Source organism: Balaenoptera borealis (genome assembly GCF_965194805.1).
Source record: "Balaenoptera borealis genome assembly, chromosome: 8".
Classification (NCBI taxonomy): domain Eukaryota; kingdom Metazoa; phylum Chordata; class Mammalia; order Artiodactyla; family Balaenopteridae; genus Balaenoptera; species Balaenoptera borealis.
Window position 1 is genome coordinate 54,434,725 of NC_138865.1, and position 21,797 is coordinate 54,456,521.

Sequence of the window (21,797 nt, forward strand, 5' to 3'; positions counted from 1 at the left end):
GTGTTGGGTCTTTGTTGCTGCGCATGGGCTTTCTCTAGCTGCAGTGAGTAGGGGTTACTCTTCATTGCAGTGTGTGGGCTTCTCATTGCGGTGGCTTCATTTGTTGCAGAGCACGAGCTCTAGGTGCGCGGGCTTCAGTAGTTGTGATGTGCGGGCTTCAGTAGTTGTGGCACGCGGGCTCAGTAGTTGTGGCTTGTGGGTTCTAGAGCTCAGGCTCAGTAGTTGTGGCGCACGGGCTTAGTTGCTCTGAGGCATGTGCGATCTTCCTGGACCAGGGATCAAACCCATGTCCCCTGCATCGGCAGGCAGATTCTTAACCACTGCGCCACCAAGGAAGTCCCGGAAGTTGTTATTATAAAAGTGAGGATGGTGGTTATTTTTCGGGAAAAGAGAGGTTTCTGGAATGGATGGAGAACTTTTATTTCTTGTTCTGGGTGATAGTTATGATGATGTTCACTTATAATGATACATTAAGCTATTTTTAAAAAGTAAATTGGAGTGCTTGGGGTATAAATCTTGAGTGGCGCGGCACATGGGCCTGCTGTTTCCTGAGCTTTATTATCTGGCCTTTCCGTTCTTTATTTATGCTATTCAGGACCATCCGATAAAACTCCTTCAGAGTCAGTTTTGCTGCTTGCAACCAAAGAACACTAATTGATTCAAGTGGCTTTGGAAAGTTACCACTAGCAGTGAGGTGGATATAGATAACTTTTTTGGAGAAGTTTTGCTATGAAGAGAAATGGACTGATAGCTAGAAAGGCATTGGGGTCAAAGGATTTTTTTTTTAATGATGGAAGATATTACATCATGTTTATATACATGGGAAGAACTGATGATGCTGCAGGAGAGAGTAGAGGACAAATGCTGGAGCAAACTCCTTGTGTGTGAGAAAGGGAATACAGTCCATCGAATGTGTGAGAGGACTGGTCTTAGGTAGGCACAACCTGATTCACCCGGATTACCAAAAGACAAGGAAGACTATATGGGCAAAGATATAGGCAGGTTGGTAAACTGTTGATGGAGGTTCTTTTTTGGAAGCATCTATCAATTAAGAACAAAGGACATCATTGAGAGTGAGGAGGAAGAAGGGGGTATTGGAAGTTTAAAGGAGGGAAGAATATACATGTAATTGTATGGAGAGTGAGATTTGGGGGAAATAGGGTGGAGAGGGCAGGCCTAAGAGTCTATTTCAGTTGTCATTAATTTTGGGTAATGCCAGGCATCATAATTGCATTTAGCTGCTAAGCTGCAGGTACGGAGTAGGCAGAGAATTGACATAATAGCCATTTGGATTCTGCCAGATAAATCTGGCAAAGACAGAAAGGGGCCAGGATGCTGAGAAGAGTTCGAGGAACTGAGAGGCCAGGGCATTGGAAAGATTACCTACATGGATATTGAAATCATCAAAAATTATTCCAGGAGTGATGTTGGGAGAGACAGAGAATTAAGGGCTAAATCTCAGAATGAGGTCCAGCAACCTGGAGATCTTAAACTTGACCTCCACAAGGAAGACTTGTGGGTGACAGCATACTTTTCAAATGAGCTGGTGGTTTTAGTGAGGCAATACTTGCCTAAAGTGTTAATGAGAAATAAGTAGGCTCTCCACCCCATTTCCAGGTTCTGCTGTATATGGCATGCGGAGGAGAAAGCAGTCATCAACTGACAGGGCTGCAAGAGAAAGGTGTATGCGTAGGGGAGAGCCAGATTTCTTAAAGCAAGGAGATGAAAGGAACATTCAGCACTTGAGGGCAAACAAGATTTTACTCATAATAGATCCCAGGCTCAGAAGTTACGCGACTTGCTCAGGGTTACACACGTAGTGAGAACAGCTGAGGAAATCCAATGCTTTTTCTACTACAGTGACCAGCTTATGGCTTTTATCTGACGTAATAGGCATATACGAGCAAAAGGAACCACAAAGATCAGAAAAAAAGGATCAGAAAACGCGAAGCCGCAGGACGCCACCAAAAGCCCGCAATCACCAGGAACTTCGCCAGCCTCGCAAAGCCTTGTGGGTCTTGTAGGTTCTCGGCTGGTCTTGACCGGAAAAGACCGAGGCAAGGGTGCATTGCGTGGCGGGAGACACGGTCCTCTAAAGAAGCCCCTCCTTCCCCGGAAGCCGGGCGGCGCCGGCGCAAGCCGCTTTTCAGGAAGCGCGGGACGCTTGGTTTGTGGTGACTGTGCTTTGGCCGCTGTGCCGTACTACTGTTAGAGGCTCTATTTCCCTGAGACTTTAGAGTCTCAGGCCAATTGAGGCATTTGAGGCCATTTGAGGCATTTGAGGCCATTTGAGGCGAAATGGTTCCGGGCGAGAGAGGATCAGGCGGTGGCAATGGAGGGGCCGCCGCCATCTCAGTCTGCCCGTAGGCAAAAAGCCTGAGGGGCCCTCTCAGTCGCTGGAGCCTGCGCTTTCTTCCTTTGCCGGGCCCTGCCTACCGCGAAGATGAGTTCGGCCTGGGTCCCTTCTTTCGAGAAGGAGCATCTCTGGATGTATCTGCAGGCGCTCGGCTTCGAGCCGGGCTCGGCGACCGTAGCCGGTGGAAAGATCGTGTCGCACACGCACCTCGGAGTGTAAGGAGGCCGGGGCCGGCGGGGCGGGGGAGTCTGAGCCTGGCCGTGCTGGCGTGACCCGCCTTGTTGCGGACCTCGTCGGTTGATGAATTCAGTAGTCGGTTACTGTGTCCCGGCACTGGCTGCAAAGTTCCTGCTCCCAGTGGCAGCTAGCCGAGTGGCAAGAGACTGTTACGGGACCTTGCCGGGAGCGCTTTTTAGGGGAGTAGAGTGTGCAGTTGGGGCGAAACTGAAGGGGCGGCTTATTCCTGCTTTGGTAGTGAAGCCGGATGGTCTGTGAAGTCGAGGGAGAGGTGGCGGCTTGGTAATGGAGGGACTCGGGAACGCCTTCCGTTAGGTGCAAACGCCTTTAGGACTCGAGGGAGACTTTCAAGGTAGTTGATCTTTAGTTTATAATTTTCACTAACTGAAATAGCAGGCTGAAGCCTGCCACAGTTAGCCAAAAACTAGTAGAGAGTGGTATTAGGATGAAAAGTTAAAAAAAAAGCCTCTTCCTGCTTTGCTACAGATGTTACAGATCTCATCATAGAACTTAATGCTTTGTTTATATTTCTATGTCTTAACTTATCAACTTTAGACAGTCTCTATTATCTTGCCCACTATAGGCCAAGGAAAATTTGGGATACATAGGCTATCTCCTGTTCTCAATCTTCTTGACTTTTGTAATTACGTTATTTCCGTTTTTCTTGTGGCAGTATTTAAATAATGTGCTTAGACCTGTGTTTCTTGATGTATCAGTCTCAAAAGGATCTCTGGATTCCCCACGATGTAATTTCACAGTGAAGGCCGCTATTGTTTATACGATAATTAGCGCACATACACTTACCTACCATCCTCTGCTTTCTCCCTCTTGACTTTTTTCAGCTGTATTAGAACTGTTTTACTGTTAAGGTTTAGAGCTGTAATTAAGTTTTGTTTGGTAACTATTTGTTTGGAAGTTACTACTATTTACATGTAGAAAGGTTTTGTCTAGAAGTCTAGTCTAAAAATTGACAACCAGTCTGGGCTTCCCTGGTGGCGCAGTGGTTGAGAATCTGCCTGCTAATGCAGGGAACACGGGTTCGAGCCCTGGTCCGGGAAGATCCCACGTGCCGCGGAGCAGCTGGGCCCGTGAGCCACAGCTACTGAGCCTGCGCGTCTGGAGCCTGTGCTCCGCAACAAGAGAGGCCGCGATAGTGAGAGAGGCCCGCGCACCGCGATGAAGAGTGGCCCCCGCTCGCCGCAGCTAGAGAAAGCCCTCGCACAGAAACGAAGACCCAACACAGGCATAAATAAATAAATAAATAAAAATTGACAACCAGTGGGTAGCATTTATCAGGTTATGATTATGTATTAATAAATGCGCCACCTATCTCACATGATTTGATGCCCCCCGTATGGCAGAGAAGCTTAAAGCTTCTCCCAGGCCTCCCCTGAGGATGGTTCCCATTGCCACTGCATCGTCTCTATTGTTTTGGCAATCTTAGTTTTCTCTGCTCTGGCTTATTCAATTGCAGTCTTCTTTCTGCCTTTGAAAATTAAATAAAATCTGCCAAGTTCTGGTTCAGTGATGATATTTTTTTTTTTAAACATTTTCATAGATTCCCCCCCCGCCCCCCTCCCCCCCTGCCCCATGTCTTTAGAGTTGTCTCAGTTCGTTAGTGGGAGGGATATACTAAAACAGATGTCCCCTTTAAAATGCTTTAAGCATGAATGTGGCATCAAATTTACTTCAAAATTAAAAAAATTTTTTGATTCACTTATGTTTACATATGTTAGAATTCATTCTTTTTGGTGTGCAGTTCTATGTGTTTCTAGTTTCTGTGAGCATGTAATTGTGTAGCCACTTTTCTTATAAAGTTAAATGTACATTTAACATATGATCCAGCAATTCCATTCCTAGGCATTTGCCCAAAAGATTTGCATTTTGGAAAAATCATTCTGGTTGTATTACAGAGAATGGATTAGAGGGGGAATCAGGGCTTTGCAGTTAGGTAGACCTAAACTAAGGAGTCAGTGGGAATGGAAAGGAAAGGTCATTCATTCATTTGTGGGGTTTTTTTGTTTTTTCGTTTTTTTGTGTTTTGTTTTTTTTGCTTGGAAGGTGATTCGCTTTTATTTATTTTGCCAGTGAATGTATAAGAGCAACAGTATACATTCTTTTGTCATCTATTTAGGAAAAATTTTAAAAGCTGAAGGATAATGTCGAGCCATATTCACTATGAGATATAAACCTAAACAAAATTTCTATTCCAAGGAAGAAAAAATCCAGTCTTCCCAAAGGAAGACTTTGCCTGCTTTCCTTACATTGAAATGCAAGTATTGCTGAAAACCAGTTTTTAATCCTCCACTTGATACACAGCCTGAAGTGTAATTAGCTAAGTTTGCAAGAGGGGGTTATTTTGTTAGGGTCCAAGATGTGTCTTTATCACACAGCAATGTGTGTGTGTGTGTGTGTGTGTGTGTGTTTATCTATTTATTTTTGGCTGCGTTGGGTCTTTGTTGCTGCGAGCAGGCTTTCTCTAGTTGCGGCGAGTGGTGGCTACTCTTCGTTGCGGTGCGTGGGTGTCTCATTGCAGCGGCCTCTCTTGTTGCAGAGCACGGGCTCTAGGCACGCGGGCTTCAGTAGTTGTGGCTCCTGGGCTTAGTTGCTCCGCGGCATGTGGGATCTTCCTGGACCAGGGCTCGAACCCATGTCCCCTGCATTGGCAGGCGGATTCTTAACCACTGTGCCACCAGGGAAGTCCCACAATGTGCTTTTTACAAGCAGACTTGTGGACCATGACTAAAGGACATGTACAGATTCCAGTTCAATACATGGCAAGGCATTTAAGGAGCTGCCAATAGAGCTGACTTTTTGATTATTCTAGAAAGTAGAGACTCATCAACGAACACAGTAATCCCATTCTGCAAAGCTGGAGGCTGGCTAAAAGGAGCATTCCCACCAGACTTTCTGTGCCATAGCAAAGGAGATGCACGGTCTGTGGCTGGGTAGACTAAGATATTGTTTGACCTACTGTACAACCGTGCACTTTATAACAGGGTAAAATTGCAGTAGTAAATTGTCTAACATTTTTCTGAGGTTATATTCCATAAGCTTAAAATTCAGATGTACTTATTTAAAGCATTCAAAACACTGGGCTCTAAGAATGTTTATGCATAAGGTTAATATCTGCCCTATAGAGATTTATATATTTTCTGCACAAATACCTCCAGTTTATCTGAACACATCGGTTTTGGACCAGCAGCTCCTGGCAGTGGGCGAGGTGGGTTTCCAGAAATCAGCACAGGTGCATTTGGTAAAAGTTCGGCAGGAACCAGGCCCATCCCAGGATGTGGTAAGTAGGGATTGAAAGCCATGGCAGGATTAGCTGCCAGGGATGGAGTCACAGGAAAAGAAGTAAGTGATGACATTTGAGCATTTTGGAGCATAAACTGCATCTGCTGGGCGAACATGGCTGCAGCAGTCTTTTGTTGAATCACATTGTTCCGTCCATTAATTTCCAGCTGCATTTTTAAATGTGGAGGAGGGTGGAGGTACTTGCAGTTCTCTCTAGCACACCAACCCTTAAGGTCATAAGCAGCCCCCTCCATGGAATCAGCCCAGGCTCTACTAGGCCTTCAGTTGCCCGGAGCAAAGCAGAAGGCACTCTCAGCCCCCCCATTCATTTGTTTATTCAACAGATATTAATTGAGCACAGTATTGGACCTGGGTATACAGTGGTGAACAGAGCAAATGTAAACTTTTCCCGTATAAAATTTCAGTCCAGTGGGTGAGCAAACCTTTAACAAATATCTTTTTAAAAATTAGAAGTGTTGAAGAGAACAGTATACTATATGAAAAAAATAACAGGTTTGAGAGATGATAAGGAGGTAGGAACTTCATTTGTATTTGTTGAGGAATAGAAACATTCCAAGGATAAAAGAGTTGTTTGACAAAAGTATAAGCATGGGAATTTTAATGTTAACTCTTTTTTTCCAACTCAAAAAAGCTTATTTCAGGAAAATAGCTTTATGTGTTCACGGGAGTACTCAGATCTATTTGTCATGTCATCTGTATTATGAGGATAATCAAACTGCTTTCTAATGTTGGGATTAGATAAAATACTTCATGTTAAAGCTGCAAGCACAGGTATTAACTTCATATGATTGCAATGAAGATTAGATGAGTTGCTGCTTGTAAAAGGCTTAATTAAAATAATATCTGATAAATAATAAACTCAATAAGTATTTAGCTGTTTTTATTGTCAGAAAATGTTGGTGTGTATCATCATTTTCACCATATCTTAGGCCATGGTTTTCTCTCTACCTGATTAGGCTTTCCTTTTCTTTTTGTAGAATGTTTTCATTGCGGTAAAGCCAAGTTCTACTAGTTTTCTTCTATTCGATCTACATTTTCAGAATGAAAACAAAAACTTGTATGTGTTTAATTGTTTATAAATATATACATGAATTAGAAAAATTAATTTGCCTTGACCTCTTGAACAGAATGAAAAATATTAATGGGTCAGACTCTTACACAGCTTTTGATGATGCTTAGTTTTATTAACCTTTTTCTTTTCTTCTTTTTTTTTTTTTCCTGCTTCTATTTCTTTTTAAACCATTAGGAACATGTTTGACAAGTTGAACCGTGATGCCTTTCAGATAGTTTCTTATTTTTTGTTTCAAACGCTTGACCAGTCTCTCACTAAAGAAGTTTTCAAGTGAGTAAAAGTTATTTCATTTTCTTTTTGTAAGGGATTTAAAAAGGGATTATGACTTTATATAAGCCAGAATTTCAACTTTGGACTTCAACTATTATTTTGAATGGATGTTATAAAAATTAGGCTTGAGTCTTACAAATTTAGTACTTACCCTTTATAAATCTGAGTGATTTTTTTTTTGTAAAATTATTGTAAATTAAAATAAAAATATAAAAATGTGAATATTCACTAGCCTTGGTTCTGAGTTATTTTGCATGTGATTTGGGTTTTGTCTATAAGAAAAAGTGTTCAAATTTGTTTTAATATTTATATTGTGCCCTCATCCTCTTATATAGTAAGTCCATTGTTTAGGGCATTGTTTTTATTTGTGATAATTTATTTTTAATATTTTGCCTGCAGTTAAAGTTATGAGTGACCAGGAGAACAGGTGTATTTGAAACGTATTTTCGAAATCCCTATCATTAAGGTATAGGGCTTCCTCTGCTCACATAAAAATAGATTTTTTGATTTTTTTTCTAGATTATAAACAAAATACAGCTTACTTTAACCAGTTCGGCAAATACAGAAAAAGTTAAAGAAGGAAGTAAAAATTATTCCCAAACCCAACTAGAGAATATCACTGTTGACATTCCAGCTTTTTAGTCTTTTTTTCTTTGCATACTTAATATTTTTCTATGAATATAGCATGTATGTTATGCTATAGAAATACAAAAAAAAATGGGACCCTAATCAAATAATTGCCTTAGAATAAAAATTTAGACAAAACATTATAAGGTGAAAGCAATAGGCAAATTTTAAAGTTCATTATTTTTGACTGAAACTGAATTTTTAATAATTTCATATCTTGTTTGTCCACAAAACAGTAGCACCCCTGACTGTAATATAGGTTATCTCTAGGGGTCATGATCTCTTATGCCATTCTTTCTGTGCTTTTCATGTGTAACCATGTGTTTTTCTCTCTTTTTCCCCAGGCATTATTATCCTAATTTATTTTTACCATCTTTATGCATTAGTCCAGTGAATTCATTGAGAGTGTTGTCTTCTTTAGCTGATTTTCAGTAATTTTAATAGTGATTCATCCCTATATTTAACTTATATATTCATTGATTATTTGCACTAAACTGAATTCAACCCTATAGATATTCATAAAGAAAAAGACCTAATTTCTTACAGGTTGGTGTTTCTCTTTAGTTGAAATTTATGAATGTTAGCCTTGATTTAGCATTAATATTTCTAGTATAGGAGATAAGTTTGATGTTTTAAAATTTTGCTGAGTTTGGTTTTTTATTCATAATTCTAATTTTTATTTTTGTTTTAAAGACTTTGTTGGCCTCCATTTGACCAAAAAAGTGATACTGAATTCCGAAAACATTGCTGTGAATGGTTAAAAAAGATTTCTGTAAGTATTTTCTTTCTGAAAGATGCAAACGTTTAAGAGGTAATTTTTTTTCTGGCTTTATTGAGGTACATTAATTTTTTTAGAGGTGAAATCTTTTTAATGCTTTTATGCTAACAGTATAAGCAAGAAATACTAATCAGGATAATACTTTCTGGTGGTTTTTGGTTGGGATTCTGTATATTTTTGGGAAGCCAGCTTTGTTGGCTAAGTGCATTAGAAATAGATTTTTGAATTCCTGGGAATCTATATCACAGTTTTTGTTTAAAGAAAAATTTTTTTTACCATAGATTATTTTAGCTTATATCCCTAAATAGTATCAATAATTGTGGCTTTAAATTTTAATTGCTTTTTGTGACTGAGTCCACCAAGAGTTTAGAAGGATTCAAAAATTCAACTTGTGGTTCAAATGGAATAATTCTGGTAAACCCTGTTATGCTTCAAAACAGTATGATGTAAATATAAAGGTTGTTGTTGTTAAGATCTTCAAATCATCTTGTTTCTTTTTTCCATAGGCTGAATGTGGAAGTAACTTCCCTCAAGTTGTTGGTTCACTATTTCTTTCTCCTGGTGGTCCTAAGTTTATTCATCTGATGTATCACTTTGCAAGATTTGTTGCAATAAATTATATAAAAACCCATTCTAAAAGTAAGTTAAACTTACAGTAGGAGTTTTTTCTGTTTTGATTCTTAAGTTTTTATTATTTTTTTACGATTTGTGAATCATTAAGAGATTTTAATAAAATGAAATAAGATAAAAATATTACTTTACCTCAAAAGGCAAATGGTTAATATTTTATTGGAACTGTAGTTTGAAATCCTCTTGTAATGAACATAGGTAGCAATACAGATTATTTTCTTATGTTCTAATACAGGGGTTGGGAAACATTTTCTGTGTGAGGCCTGACAGTAAATATTGTATACTTTGTGGACCACATAAGAGTGTCTGTCACATATACCTGTTTGTGAGTTTTTTTTTATTTTTATTTTTTGTAATATAACCCCTTAAAAATGTAGAAAGCAGTCCTAGCTTTCTGACCTCAGAAAAACAGCCAGTGGGCCAGGTTAGACCTGCAGATTATAGTTTGCCTATAATTCATTGTATTAAATGTTGTGTTGAATTTGTTAGAGATTTATTTTGGCTACTGGCAATGTGTTGGAATATTTTGGTTCACAATTGCTGTTTTAAAGGGATTTGATCTATTTGCTAAATTATAGAAACAAAATATTGGGTTTTTCAGCTAAGACTTAAAAGAATGCTATTTGTAGCTTACTAAGTTTGCTGCTCAGTTTAATTGAGTTATGCTCATAAAACATGGGAGGTAAAAACTGGAAAAGTTGATGCAATAATATCCCATCTTCCAATTTCTAGAGGCAACCATTGCTGACATTTTGGTTTGTTTTCTTTTAGGTGTTTTTTGTTGTTGTTTGTTTGTTTTTTAATGCACATATTATATGTTTTAATTATTTTGAATAAATGATAGATTCTCATGATTCAAAAATCAGAAAGTGAAAAGTCTGTCTTCCATCTCTAACTACCTAGTTTCCCTTCCCAGAAGCAACCATTGTAATGAATAATACTAGCAAATGTGTGTATATTCTTTTTTTTTAAACCCTAAATGGTGACATACATCTGGTTTTGAATCTTGTGTTTTTTATGCAACAGTGTACATTGGAGATCATCCCATGTCAGTTCATAGATCTTCCTTACTCTGTCTCTCTCTTAAGAACTGCATATTTGAATGGATGTGTCAGTGTATTTAATCACACATTTGTTCTGAAATCAGTTCTGCTGACAGTTGGCATTTTTCCTAATCTTTTGCTATAAAAACAATGCTACAGTGACAAACTTTATACATATATCATTTTGTGTATGTTCAAGTATATATTGTGTGTGTGTGCATATATATATATGTATATATGCACCCAAACACATACCTTTTTTCCAGTTTATCTTTTGTGTGTGATTTTTTAAAACATGTACATGTGATCTTGCTTTATAAGCATTTACATATTTTAAATTTAATGTAATGTAAGCATTTTACCAGCTTTTCTATTAGATGATTTATTCCAGTTACATGTAACCCAAACTATTTTATATGAATTATGTGTATTTGGATTTAGCAAGAGTTTATTGTACATAAGGCTTTTAAGCATGGGTTGTCATATTTCTCATTTAAAGCAGTTTCATTCAACATATTCAGTCTCTAGGTGACTTCTACATCCAGCGAATTCATCCCCTGTTAAATATTTAGGAGTTTTGGTTATTTCTTTGTGGGTAATCTAGGACCTGGATTTACAATGTTAAGTATGGTGTGGGGTCACTATTTTCCAGAATATCCATCTTTATTGTATTGCCATCTTAAAGTAGGATTTATTACATTTTATTACAGTGAAAACCTGGCCTGTCAAATGTTTAGATGGATTGTTCTCAGGGTCTGCTTTGATCATTAGTAACATAGCCAAGAATTACTTGAGAAATGGAGATTGGTTTTATTTGGTTGTCTTGTCCTGTTGGTCTTACTAGGAAGAAAGGTACGCTGATGGCAGCAATGAAGGTGATGTGATCTCACCTCATCTCTTTTAATTGATTTTCTTCCTTTGTTGTTAAAAGATCAGTTAAGAAGTTGCTTATGTGTAATGATGTATTTGTTCATGGGTGTATCACGCTGTGATAATAAGAATTACTTTGGGCACATGGACTCTGAGAATTTTTAATTATGTAAAATACCTCAACTTCAGATATCCTTTTTTATTGCCTCCTTTAAAAATAGGTCATCCTTGCTTTTGCTGAAATTAGTTGTATCTTTTTGTATATGTGGCATACCAGCTTTTAAGGAGTTGTTAGTTAAATGAGGTTGTTAATCTCTCAATAATCTCACATTTTTATATTTATTAGCTTGTAAGTCTAAGTTTTGTATATTTTATGTTCTGTGTAGATTCTTCTGTACATTTTACAGAGACATTTAACTTAAAGCCACAAGATTTGCACAAGTGCATTGCCAGATGCCATGTAGCACGTAACAGATTTTTACAAATTTTGCAAAGAGAAGATTGTGTTACCCGAAAATACCAGGAAAATGCACAGTAAGTAATACTTTGAAAGTTAGAAAACGTAAATTCCTTTCTTTTTGAACAAATGTCATCAATATCCTTTCTTTTTTTTTTTAACCCATTGATGTATGCACTTTATTTTTTTATTTTTTAATTCCATCAGTATTTATTTATTTAATTAATTTATTTTTGACTGTGTTGGGTCTTCGTTGCTGTGCGCAGGCTTTCTCTAGTTGCGGTGAGTGGGGGCTACTCTTCGTTGCGGTGCACGGGCTTCTCATTGGGGTGGCTTCTCTTGTTGCGGAGCACGGGTTCTAGGCGCGCGGGCTTCAGTAGTTGTGGCACGTGGGCTCAGTAGTTGTGGCGCACGGGCTTAGTTGCTCCGTGGCATGTGGGATCTTCCCGGACCAGGGCTCGAACCTGTGTCCCCTCCACTGGCAGGCAGATTCTTAACCACTGCGCCACCAGGGAAGTCCCTCATCAATATCCTTTCAATGGCAATAATTCATGTCTACCTCAAACCCCCTGGCTGTTATCTTTCCATTTTAAAACCTGATAACTTCTGAATAAAATGTTTTAAAACTTTAGGCATACTGTAAATGAAAGTTTAGAGAAAAGGAAGATATCATTTTAGTTCAAAAACTCAATTTCTTTAGGTGCTTTTTCTTTTAAACATGGAAATAAATTTTTAAGCTGTAATTATAGTGCTTATTCTATTTTGTATCCTTTTTTCTCTTAATATTTCATTCTATAAATTTTTCCATATTGCCATAATGTATTACTTTTAATTTCTACTTAGTGTCTTAGTTGAAGAGGTATTCCATAGTTTCTTTAGCCATTTTATACTGTCTTATATTTACGTATATCTATTCAGCACTTTTTTTTCTTGAGTTACTTCTATGTGCTGGATATTGGTTATACACTAGTCCTACAACATTAAACAAGACAAGCAAGGTTCTTACTCTCAAGACATAAATTGTGTCCAATTTTTTACAATTATAAGCAACTATAGTAAGATAACTTTTTAAATGCTGTTATCTATTCCAAAAGCTACAAAATCCTTTGAAATCTCCTTAAAACTACAATGTTGCCTGTTTTAGGTAACATTTAAAATTATCCCCTAGGTATGTGAGATAAGGATAAGAGAGCGGAGTAGCCTTAACTGACCTCCAACAGTTTTACTTGAAGTCAGAGAGTATATGAGCCAAGAAGTCCTGGTCCTTTTCAATAGCCGCCTATATGTTAGACCACTCCTGTAACTCTTAAAGGGAGTCCAGAGTCCCTTTATGACTGGCTGTTGGGTATATTTGGAAGAGTAGTCCTCAGAGGCCTTGAGCAAAGATATGAAATGAGGGAAAATATCAAAGCAGGCTATACTAGTTAGTTGTAATAGATTTACAGTTGTCATTTTTTATGTTTTCTTGCAGATTATCAGTTAAACAAATACAAAATTTGAGATCAGAATGTATAGGACAGCAAAACCAGATAAAAAAGTAAGTGACTTTTAGAGTTGAAAGTTCCTTGAGATACTAGTTTAGCCTCCTGCATGTTACCGGTAAGGAAACTGAGATTAGTTAAAATAACATATCAATAGCTAGTTGATAATAGGACAAGAACATAATTCTGATTCCTAGTCCAGTTCTAATAAATTATGATAGCTTTGAGCTTGAATTTTATTTTGGCTTTTAATAGGAATGGTTGTTAGCGGGTGGGTTTGCAGATTAATTAGCTTTTTGGATGGTAAATTACCATATGCTTTTTTTATTGACTAATGAGATTATTTAATTTTTAACTAGAATGGAACCCTATGATGACCAAAGTAATATACAAGAGAAAATTCAAAAGGTGAGACTTTTTTTTGAATTTTATTTTATTTTTTATACAGCAGGTTCTTATTAGTTATGTATTTTATACATATAGTGTATATATGTCAATCCCAATCTCCCAATTCATCGCCCCCCCCACCCCATTCCCCCCTTGGTGTCCATATGTTTGTTCTCTACATCTGTGTCTCTATTTCTGCCTTGCATACTGGTTCATCTGTACCATTTTTCTAGATTCCACATACATGCGTTAATACATGATATTTGTTTTTCTCTTTCTGGCTTACTTCACTCTGTATAAGAAAGTCTCTAGGTCCTTCCACGTCTCTACAAATGACCCAATTTCGTTCCTTTTTTTGGCTGAGTAATACTCCATTGTATATATGTACCACATCTTCTTTATCCATTCGTCTGTCGATGGGCATTTAGGTTGCTTCCATGACCTGGCTGTTGTAAATAGTGCTGCAGTGAACATTGGGGTGCATGTGTCTTTTTGAATTATGGTTTTCTCTGAGTATATGCCCAGTAGTGGGATTGCTGGGTCATATGGTAATTCTGTTTTTAGTTTTTTAAGGAACCTCCATACTGTTCTCCATAGTGGCTGTATCAATTTACATTCCCACCAACAGTGCAAGAGGGTTCCCTTTTCTCTACACCCTCTCCAGCACTTATTGTTTATAGATTTTCTGATGATGCCCATTCTGACCGGTGTGAGGTGATACTTCATTGTAGTTTTGATTTGCATTTCTCTAATAATTAGTGGTGTTGAGCAGCTTTTCATGTGCCTCTTGGCCATCTGTATGTCTTCTTTGGAGAGATGTCTATTTAGGTCTTCTGCCCATTTTTTGATTGGGTTGTTTGTTTTTTTAATATTGAGCTGCATTTTTTAATATTGAGTTGTATATATATTTTGGAGATTAATCCTTTGTCCGTTAATTTGTTTGCAAATATTTTCTCCCATTCTGAGGGTTGTCTTTTCGTCTTGTTTATAGTTTCCTTTGCTATGCAAAAGCTTTCACGTTTCATTAGGTCCCATTTGTTTGTTTTTATTTCCATTACTCTAGGAGGTGGGTCAAAAAAGATCTTGCTGTGATTTATGTCAAAGAGTGTTCTTCCTCTGTTTTCCTCTAAGAGTTTTATAGTGTCCGGTCTTACGTTTAGGTCTCTAATCCATTTTGAGTTTATTTTTGTGTTTGGTGTTAGGGAGTGTTCTAATTTCATTCTTTTACATGTAGCTGTCCAGTTTTCCCAGCACCGTTTATTGAAGAGACTGTCTTTTCTCCATTGTATATCCTTGCTTCATTTGTCATAGATAAGTTGACTGTAGGTGAGTGGGTTTATCTATGGGCTTTCTATCCTGTTCCATTGATTGATATTTCTGTTTTTGTGCCAGTACCATATTGTCTTGATTACTGTAGCTTTGTAGTATAGTCTGAAGTCAGGGAGCCTGATCCTTCCAGCTCCATTTTTCTTTCTCAAGTTTGCTTTGGCTATTCGGGGTCTTTTGTGTTTCCATACAAATTGTAAACTTTTGTTCTAATTCTGTGAAAAATGCTATTGGTAATTTGATAGGGATTGCATTGAATCTGTCAATTACTTTGGGTAGTATAGTCATTTTCACAATGTTGATTCTTCCAATCCAAGAACATGGTATATCTCTCCATCTGTTTGTGTCATCTTTGATTTCTTTCATCAGTCTCTTTTTTTTTTTTTTTTTCATCAGTGTCTTATAGTTCTCTGAGTACAGGTCTTTTACCTTCTAAAGTAGATTTATTCCTAGGTATTTTATTATTTTTGTTGCAGTGGTGAATGGGATTGTTTCCTTAATTTCTCTTTCTGATCTTTCGTTGTTAGTGTGTAGGAATGCAAGAGATTTCTGTGCATTAATTTTGTATCCTGCAACTTTACCAAGTTCATTGATTAGCTCTAGTAGTTTTCTGGTAGCATCTTTAGGATTTTCTGTGTGCAGTATCATGTCATCTGCAAACAGTGACAGTTTTACTTCTTCTTTTCCAATTTGTATTCCTTTTATTTCTTTTTCTTTTCTGATTGCCGTAGCTAGGACTTCCAAAACTATGTTGAATAATAGTGGCGAGTGTGGACCTCCTTGTCTTGTTCCTGATCTTAGAGGAAGTGTGTTCAGTTTTTCACCATTGAGAATGATGTTTGCTGTGGGTTTGTCATATATGGCCTTTATTATGTTGAGGTAGGTTCCCTCTATGCCCACTTTCTGGAGAGTTTTATCATAAATGGGTGTTGAATTTTGTCAAAAGCTTTTTCTGCATCTATTGAGATGATCGTATGGTTTAAATTCTTCAATTTGTTGATATGGTGTATCACATTGTGTATATTGAAGAATCCTTGCATCACTGGGATAAATCCCACTTGATCATGGTGTATATGATCTTTTTAATGTGTTGTTGGATTCTGTTTGCTAGTATTTTGTTGAGGATTTTTACATCTGTGTTCATCAGTGATATTGGTTGGTAATTTTCTTTTTTAGTAGTATCTCTGTCTGGTTTTGGTATCAGGGTAATGGTGGCTTTGTAGAATGAGTTTGGGAGTGTTCCTTCCTTTGCAGTTTTTTGGAAGAGTTTGACAAGGATGGGTGTTAGCTCTTCTCTAAATGTTTGGTAGAATTCACCTGTGAAGCCATCTGGTCCTGGACTTTTGTTTGTTGGAAGATTTTTAATCACAGTTTCAATTTCATTACCTGTGATTGGTCTGTTCATATTTTCTGTTTCTTCCTGGTGCATTCTTGGAAAGTTGTACCTTTCTAAAAATTTGTCCATTTCTTCCAGGTTGTCCATTTTATTGGCATGGAGTTGGCTTGTAGTAGTTTCTTATGATGCTTTTTATTTCTGCATTGTCCGTTGTAACTTCTCTTTTTTCATTTCTAATTTTATTGATTTGAGTCTTCTCCCTCTTTTTCTTAATGAGTCTGGCTAAAGGTTTATCAATTTTGTTTATCTTCTCAAAGAACTAGCTTTTAGTTTTATTGATCTTTGCTATTGTTTTCTTTGTTTCTATTTCATTTATTTCTGCTCTGATCTTTATGATTTCTTTCCTTCTATTAACTTTTGGTTTTGTTTGTTCTTGTTTCTCTGGTTCCTTTAGGTGTAACGTTAGATTGTTCTTTTGAGATTTTTCTTGTTTCTTGAGGTAGCATTTTATTGCTATAAACTTCCCTCTTAGAACTGCTTTTGCTGCATCCCATAGGTTTTTTTTTTTTCTCTCAACATCTTTATTGGAGAATAGTTGCTTTACAATGGTGTGTTAGATTCTGCTTTATAACAGAGTCAGCTATACATATACCTGTATCCCCATATCTCCTCCCTCTTGCGTCTCCCTCCCATTCTCCCTATCCCACCCAATCCCATAGGTTTTGGATTGTCGTATTTTTCTTGTCATTTGCCTTTAGGTATTTTTTGATAATCCTCTTTGACTTCAGTGATCTCTTGGTTATTTAGTAAGGTATTGTTTAACCTCCATATGTTTATGTTTTTTTTGTTTTTTTGTTTTTTATTATGTTGAGATAGGTTCCCTCTATGCCCACTTTCTGGAGAGTTTTTATCATAAATGGGTGTTGAATTTTGTCAAAAGCTTTTTCTGCATCTATTGAGATGATCATATGGTTTTTACTCTTCAATTTGTTAATATGGTGTATCACATTGATTGATTTGCATATATTGAAGAATCCTTGCATCCCTGGGATAAATCCCACTTGATCGTGGTGTATGATCCTTTTAATGTGTTGTTGGATTCTGTTTGCTAGTATTTTGTTGAGGATTTCTGCATCTATATTCATCAGTGATATTGGTCTGTAATTTTCTTTTTTTGTAGTGTCTTTGTCTGGTTTTGGTATCAGGGTGATGGTGGCCTCATAGAATGAGTTTGGGAGTGTTCCTTCCTCTGCCATTTTTTGGAAGAGTTTGAGAAGGATAGGTGTTAGCTCTTCTCTAAATGTTTGATAGAATTCACCTGTGAAGCCATCTGGTCCTGGACTTTTGTTTGTTGGAAGATTTTTAATCACAGTTTCAATTTCATTCCTTGTGATTGGTCTGTTCATATTTTCTGTTTCTTCCTGGTTCAGTCTTGGAAGGTTATACCTTTCTAAAAATTTGTCCATTTCTTCCAGGTTGTCCATTTTATTGGCATAAAGTTGCTTGTAGTAGTCTCTTAGGATGCTTTGTATTTCTGCGGTGTCTGTTGTAACTTCTCCTTTTTCATTTCTGATTTTATTGATTTGAGTCCTCTCCCTCTCTTTCTTGATGAGTCTGGCTAATGGCTTATCAATTTTGTTTATCTTCTCAAAGAACCAACTTTTAGTTTTATTGATCTTTGCTATTGTTTTCTTTGTTTCTATTTCATTTATTTCTGCTCTGATCTTTATGATTTCTTTCCTTCTGCTAACTTTGGGTTTTGTTTGTTCTTCTTTCTCTAGTTTCTTTAGGTGTAAGGTTAGATTGTTTACTTGAGATTTTTCTTGTTTCTTTAGGTAGGCTTGTATAGCTATAAACTTCCCTCTTAGAACTGCTTTTGCTGCATCCCATAGGTTTTGGGTCGTCGTGTTTTCATTGTCATTTGTCTCTAGGTATTTTTTGATTTCCTCTTTGATTTCTTCAGTGATCTCTTGGTTATTTAGTAACGTATTGTTTAGCCTCCATGTGTTTGTGTTTTTTATGTTTTTTTCCCTGTAACTCATTTCTAATCTCATAGCGTTGTGGTCAGAAAAGATGCTTGATATGATTTCAATTTTCTTAAATTTACTGAGGCTTGATTTGTGACCCAAGATGTGATCTATCCTGGAGAATGTTCCGTGTGCACTTGAGAAGAACGTGTAATCTGCTGTTTTTGGATGGAATGTCCTATATATATCAATTAAATCTATCTGGTCTATTGTGTCATTTAAAGCTTCTGTTTCCTTATTTATTTTCATTTTGGATGGTCTGTCCATTGGTGTAAGTGAGGTGTTAAAGTCCCCCACTATGATTGTGTTACTGTCAATTTCCTCTTTTATAGCTGTTAGCAGTTGCCTTATGTATTGAGGTGCTTCTATGTTGGGTGCATATATATTTATAATTGTTATATCTTCTTCTTGGATTGATCCCTTGATCATTATGTAGTGTCCTTCTTTGTCTCTTGTAACATTCTTTACTTTAAAGTCTATTTTATCTGATATGAGTATAGCTACTCCAGCTTTCTTTTGATTTCCATTTGCATGGAATATCTTTTTCCATCCCCTCACTTTCAGTCTGTATGTGTCCCTAGGTCTAAAGTGGGTCTCTTGTAGACAGCATATATACGGGTCTTGTTTTTGTATCCATTCAGCCAGTCTATGTCTTTTGGTTGGGGCATTTAATCCATTCACATTTAAGGTAATTATCGATATGTACGTTCCTGTGACCATTTTCTTAATTGTTTTGGGTTTGTTTTTGTAGGTCCTTTTCTTCTCTTGTGTTTCCCACTTAGAGAAGTTCCTTTAGCATTTGTTGTAGAGCTGGTTTGGTGGTGCTGAATTCTCTTAGCTTTTGCTTGTCTGTAAAGCTTTTGATTTCTCCATCAAATCTAAATGAGATCCTTGCCGGGTAGAGTAATCTTGGTTGTAGGTTCTTCCCTTTCATCACTTTAAGTATATCATGCCACTCCCTTCTGGCTTGCAGAGTTTCTGCTGAGAAATCAGCTGTTAACCTTATGGGAGTTCCCTTGTATGCTATTTGTCGTTTTTCCCTTGCTGCTTTCAATAATTTTTCTTTGTCTTTATTTTTTGCCACTTTGATTACTTACTATGTGTCTCGGTGTGTTTCTCCTTGGGTTTATCCTGTATGGGACTCTCTGCGCTTCCTGGACTTGGGTGGCTATTTCCTTTCCCATGTTAGGGAAGTTTTCGACTATAATCTCTTCAAATATTTTCTCTGGTCCTTTCTCTCTCTCTTCTCCTTCTGGGACCCCTATAATGCGAATGTTGTTGCGTTTAATGTTGTCCCAGAGGTCTCTTAGGCTGTCTTCATTTCTTTTCATTCTTTTTTCTTTATTCTGTTCTGCAGCAGTGAATTCCACCATTCTGTCTTCCAGGTCACTTATCCGTTCTTCTGCCTCAGTTATTCTGCTGTTGATTCCTTCTAGTGTAGTTTTCATTTCAGTTATTGTATTGGTCATCTCTGTTTGTTTGTTCTTTAATTCTTCTAGGTCTTTGTTAATCATTTCTTGCATCTTCTCAATCTTTGCCTCCATTCTTATTCCGAGGTCCTGGATCATCTTCACTATCATTATTCTGAATTCTTTTTCTGGAAGGTTGCCTATCTCCACTTCATTTAGTTGTTTTTCTGGGGTTTTTTCTTGTTCCTTCATCTGGTACATAGCCCTCTGCCTTTTCGTCTTGTCTGTCTTTCTGTAACTGAGGTTTTTGGTCCACAGGCTGCAGGATTGTAGTTTTTCTTGCTTCTGCTGTCTGCCCTCTGGTGGTTGAGCCTATCTAAGAGGCTTGATGGGAGGCTCTGGTGGTGGGTAGAGCTGACTCTGTTTATGTTTTTTACGTTTTTTTCTCTGTAATTTATTTCTAATCTCAGAGTTGTGGTCGGAAAAGATGCTTGATGTGATTTCAGTTTTCTTAAATTTACTGAGACTGGATTTGTGACCCAAGATGTGATCTATCCTGGAGAATGTTCCGTGTGCACTTGGGAAGAAAATGTAATCTTTTGTTTTCAGATAGAATGTCCTGTAAATACCAATTAAATCTGTCTGGTCTGTTGTGTCATTTAAAGCTTGTGTTTCCTTATCAATTTTCTGTCTGGATGATCTGTCCATTGGTGTAGTGAGGTGTTAAAGTCCCCCAGTAGTATTGTGTTACTGTCGATTTCCTCTTTTATGGCTGTTAGCAGTTGCCTTAATGTATTGAGGTGCTTCTTTGTTGGGTGTATATGTATTTATAATTGTTATATCTTCTTCTTGGTTGATCCCTTGATCATTATGTGGTGTCCTTCCTTGTCTCTTGTAACATTCTTTATTTTAAAGTCTATTTTATCTGATATGAGTATTGCTACTCCAGCTTTCTTTTGATTTCCATTTGCATGGAATATCTTTTTTCATCCCCTCACTTTCAGTCTGTATGTGTCCCTAGGTCTGAAGTGGGTCTCTTGTAGACAGCATATATATGGGTCTTGTGTTTGTATCCATTCAGCAAGCCTGTGTCTTTTGGTTGGAGCATTTAATCCATTCAAATTTAAGGTAATTATCGATATGTATGTTCCTATGACCATTTTCTTAATTGTTTTGGGTTTGTTTTTGTAGGTCCTTTTCTTCTCTTGTGTTTCCCACTTAGAGAAGTTCCTTTAGCATTTGTTGTAGAGCTGGTTTGATGGTGCTGAATTCTCTTAGCGTTTGATTTTTCCATCGAATCTGAATGAGATCCTTGCCAGGTAGAGTAATCTTGGTTGTAGGTTCTTCCCTTTCATCACTTTAAGTATATCATGCCACTCCCTTCTGGCTTGTAGAGTTTCTGCTGAGAAGTCAGGTGTTAACCTTATGGGAGGTCTCTTGTATGTTATTTGTTGTTTTTCCCTTGTTGCTTTTAATAATTTTTCTTTGTCTTTAGTTTTTGTTAATTTCATTACTTTGTGTCTTGGCATGTTTCTTCTTGGGTTTATCCCGCCTGGGACTCTGCGCTTCCTGGACTTAGGTGGCTATTTCCTTTCCCATGTTAGGGAAGTTTTCAACTATAATCTCCAAATATTTTCTCGGGTCCTTTCTCTCTCTCTTCTCCTTCTGGGACCCCTATAATGCGAATGTTCGTGTGTTTAATGTTGTTCCAGAGGTCTCTTAGGCTGTCTTTATTTCTTTTCATTCTTTTTTCTTTATTCTGTTCCACGGCAGTGATTTCCACCATTTTGTCCTCCAGGTCACTTATCCATTCTTCTGCCTCAGTTATTCTGCTATTGATTCCTTCTAGTGTATTTTTTGTTTTCAGTTATTGTATTGTTCATCTCTGTTTGTTTGTTCTTTAATTCTTCTAAGTGTTTGCTCTTTAATTCTTCCAGGTCTTTGTTAAACATTTCTTGCATCTTCTCGATCTTTGCCTCCATTCTTTTTCCGAGGTCCTGGATCATCTTCACTGTCATTATTCTGAATTATTTTTCTGGAGGGTTGCCTATCTCCACTTCATTTAGTTGTTTTTCTGGGGTTTTATCTTGTTCCTTCATCTGGTACATAGTCCTCTGCTGTTTCATTTTGTCTGTCTTTCTGTGAATGTGGTTTTCGTTTCACAGGCTGCAGG

The 21,797-nt window shown here is 37.4% G+C and overlaps 1 protein-coding gene across 5 annotated transcripts in view; it reads left to right on the plus strand.

Moving 5' to 3' along the window:
• Positions 1–1,744: 1,744 nt before the first annotated feature.
• HAUS6 (HAUS augmin like complex subunit 6) overlaps positions 1,745–21,797 on the plus strand; it is a 49,759-nt gene continuing 29,706 nt past the window's right edge. The window contains exons 1-8 of one of the 5 annotated variants that reach the window (XM_082401644.1): positions 2,438–2,571; positions 5,799–5,888; positions 7,158–7,253; positions 8,574–8,652; positions 9,165–9,297; positions 11,588–11,735; positions 13,130–13,195; positions 13,499–13,547. In XM_082401644.1, the coding sequence (XP_082257770.1) occupies positions 5,884–5,888; positions 7,158–7,253; positions 8,574–8,652; positions 9,165–9,297; positions 11,588–11,735; positions 13,130–13,195; positions 13,499–13,547 (576 nt within the window). In that variant the 5' untranslated portion in view covers positions 2,438–2,571; positions 5,799–5,883. Of the gene's footprint in view, positions 2,572–5,766; positions 5,889–7,157; positions 7,254–8,323; positions 8,427–8,573; positions 8,653–9,164; positions 9,298–11,587; positions 11,736–13,129; positions 13,196–13,498; positions 13,548–21,797 lie in introns of those variants that run through there. The other 4 variants (XM_082401645.1, XM_082401642.1, XM_082401643.1 and 1 more) reach the window with 4 other exon arrangements.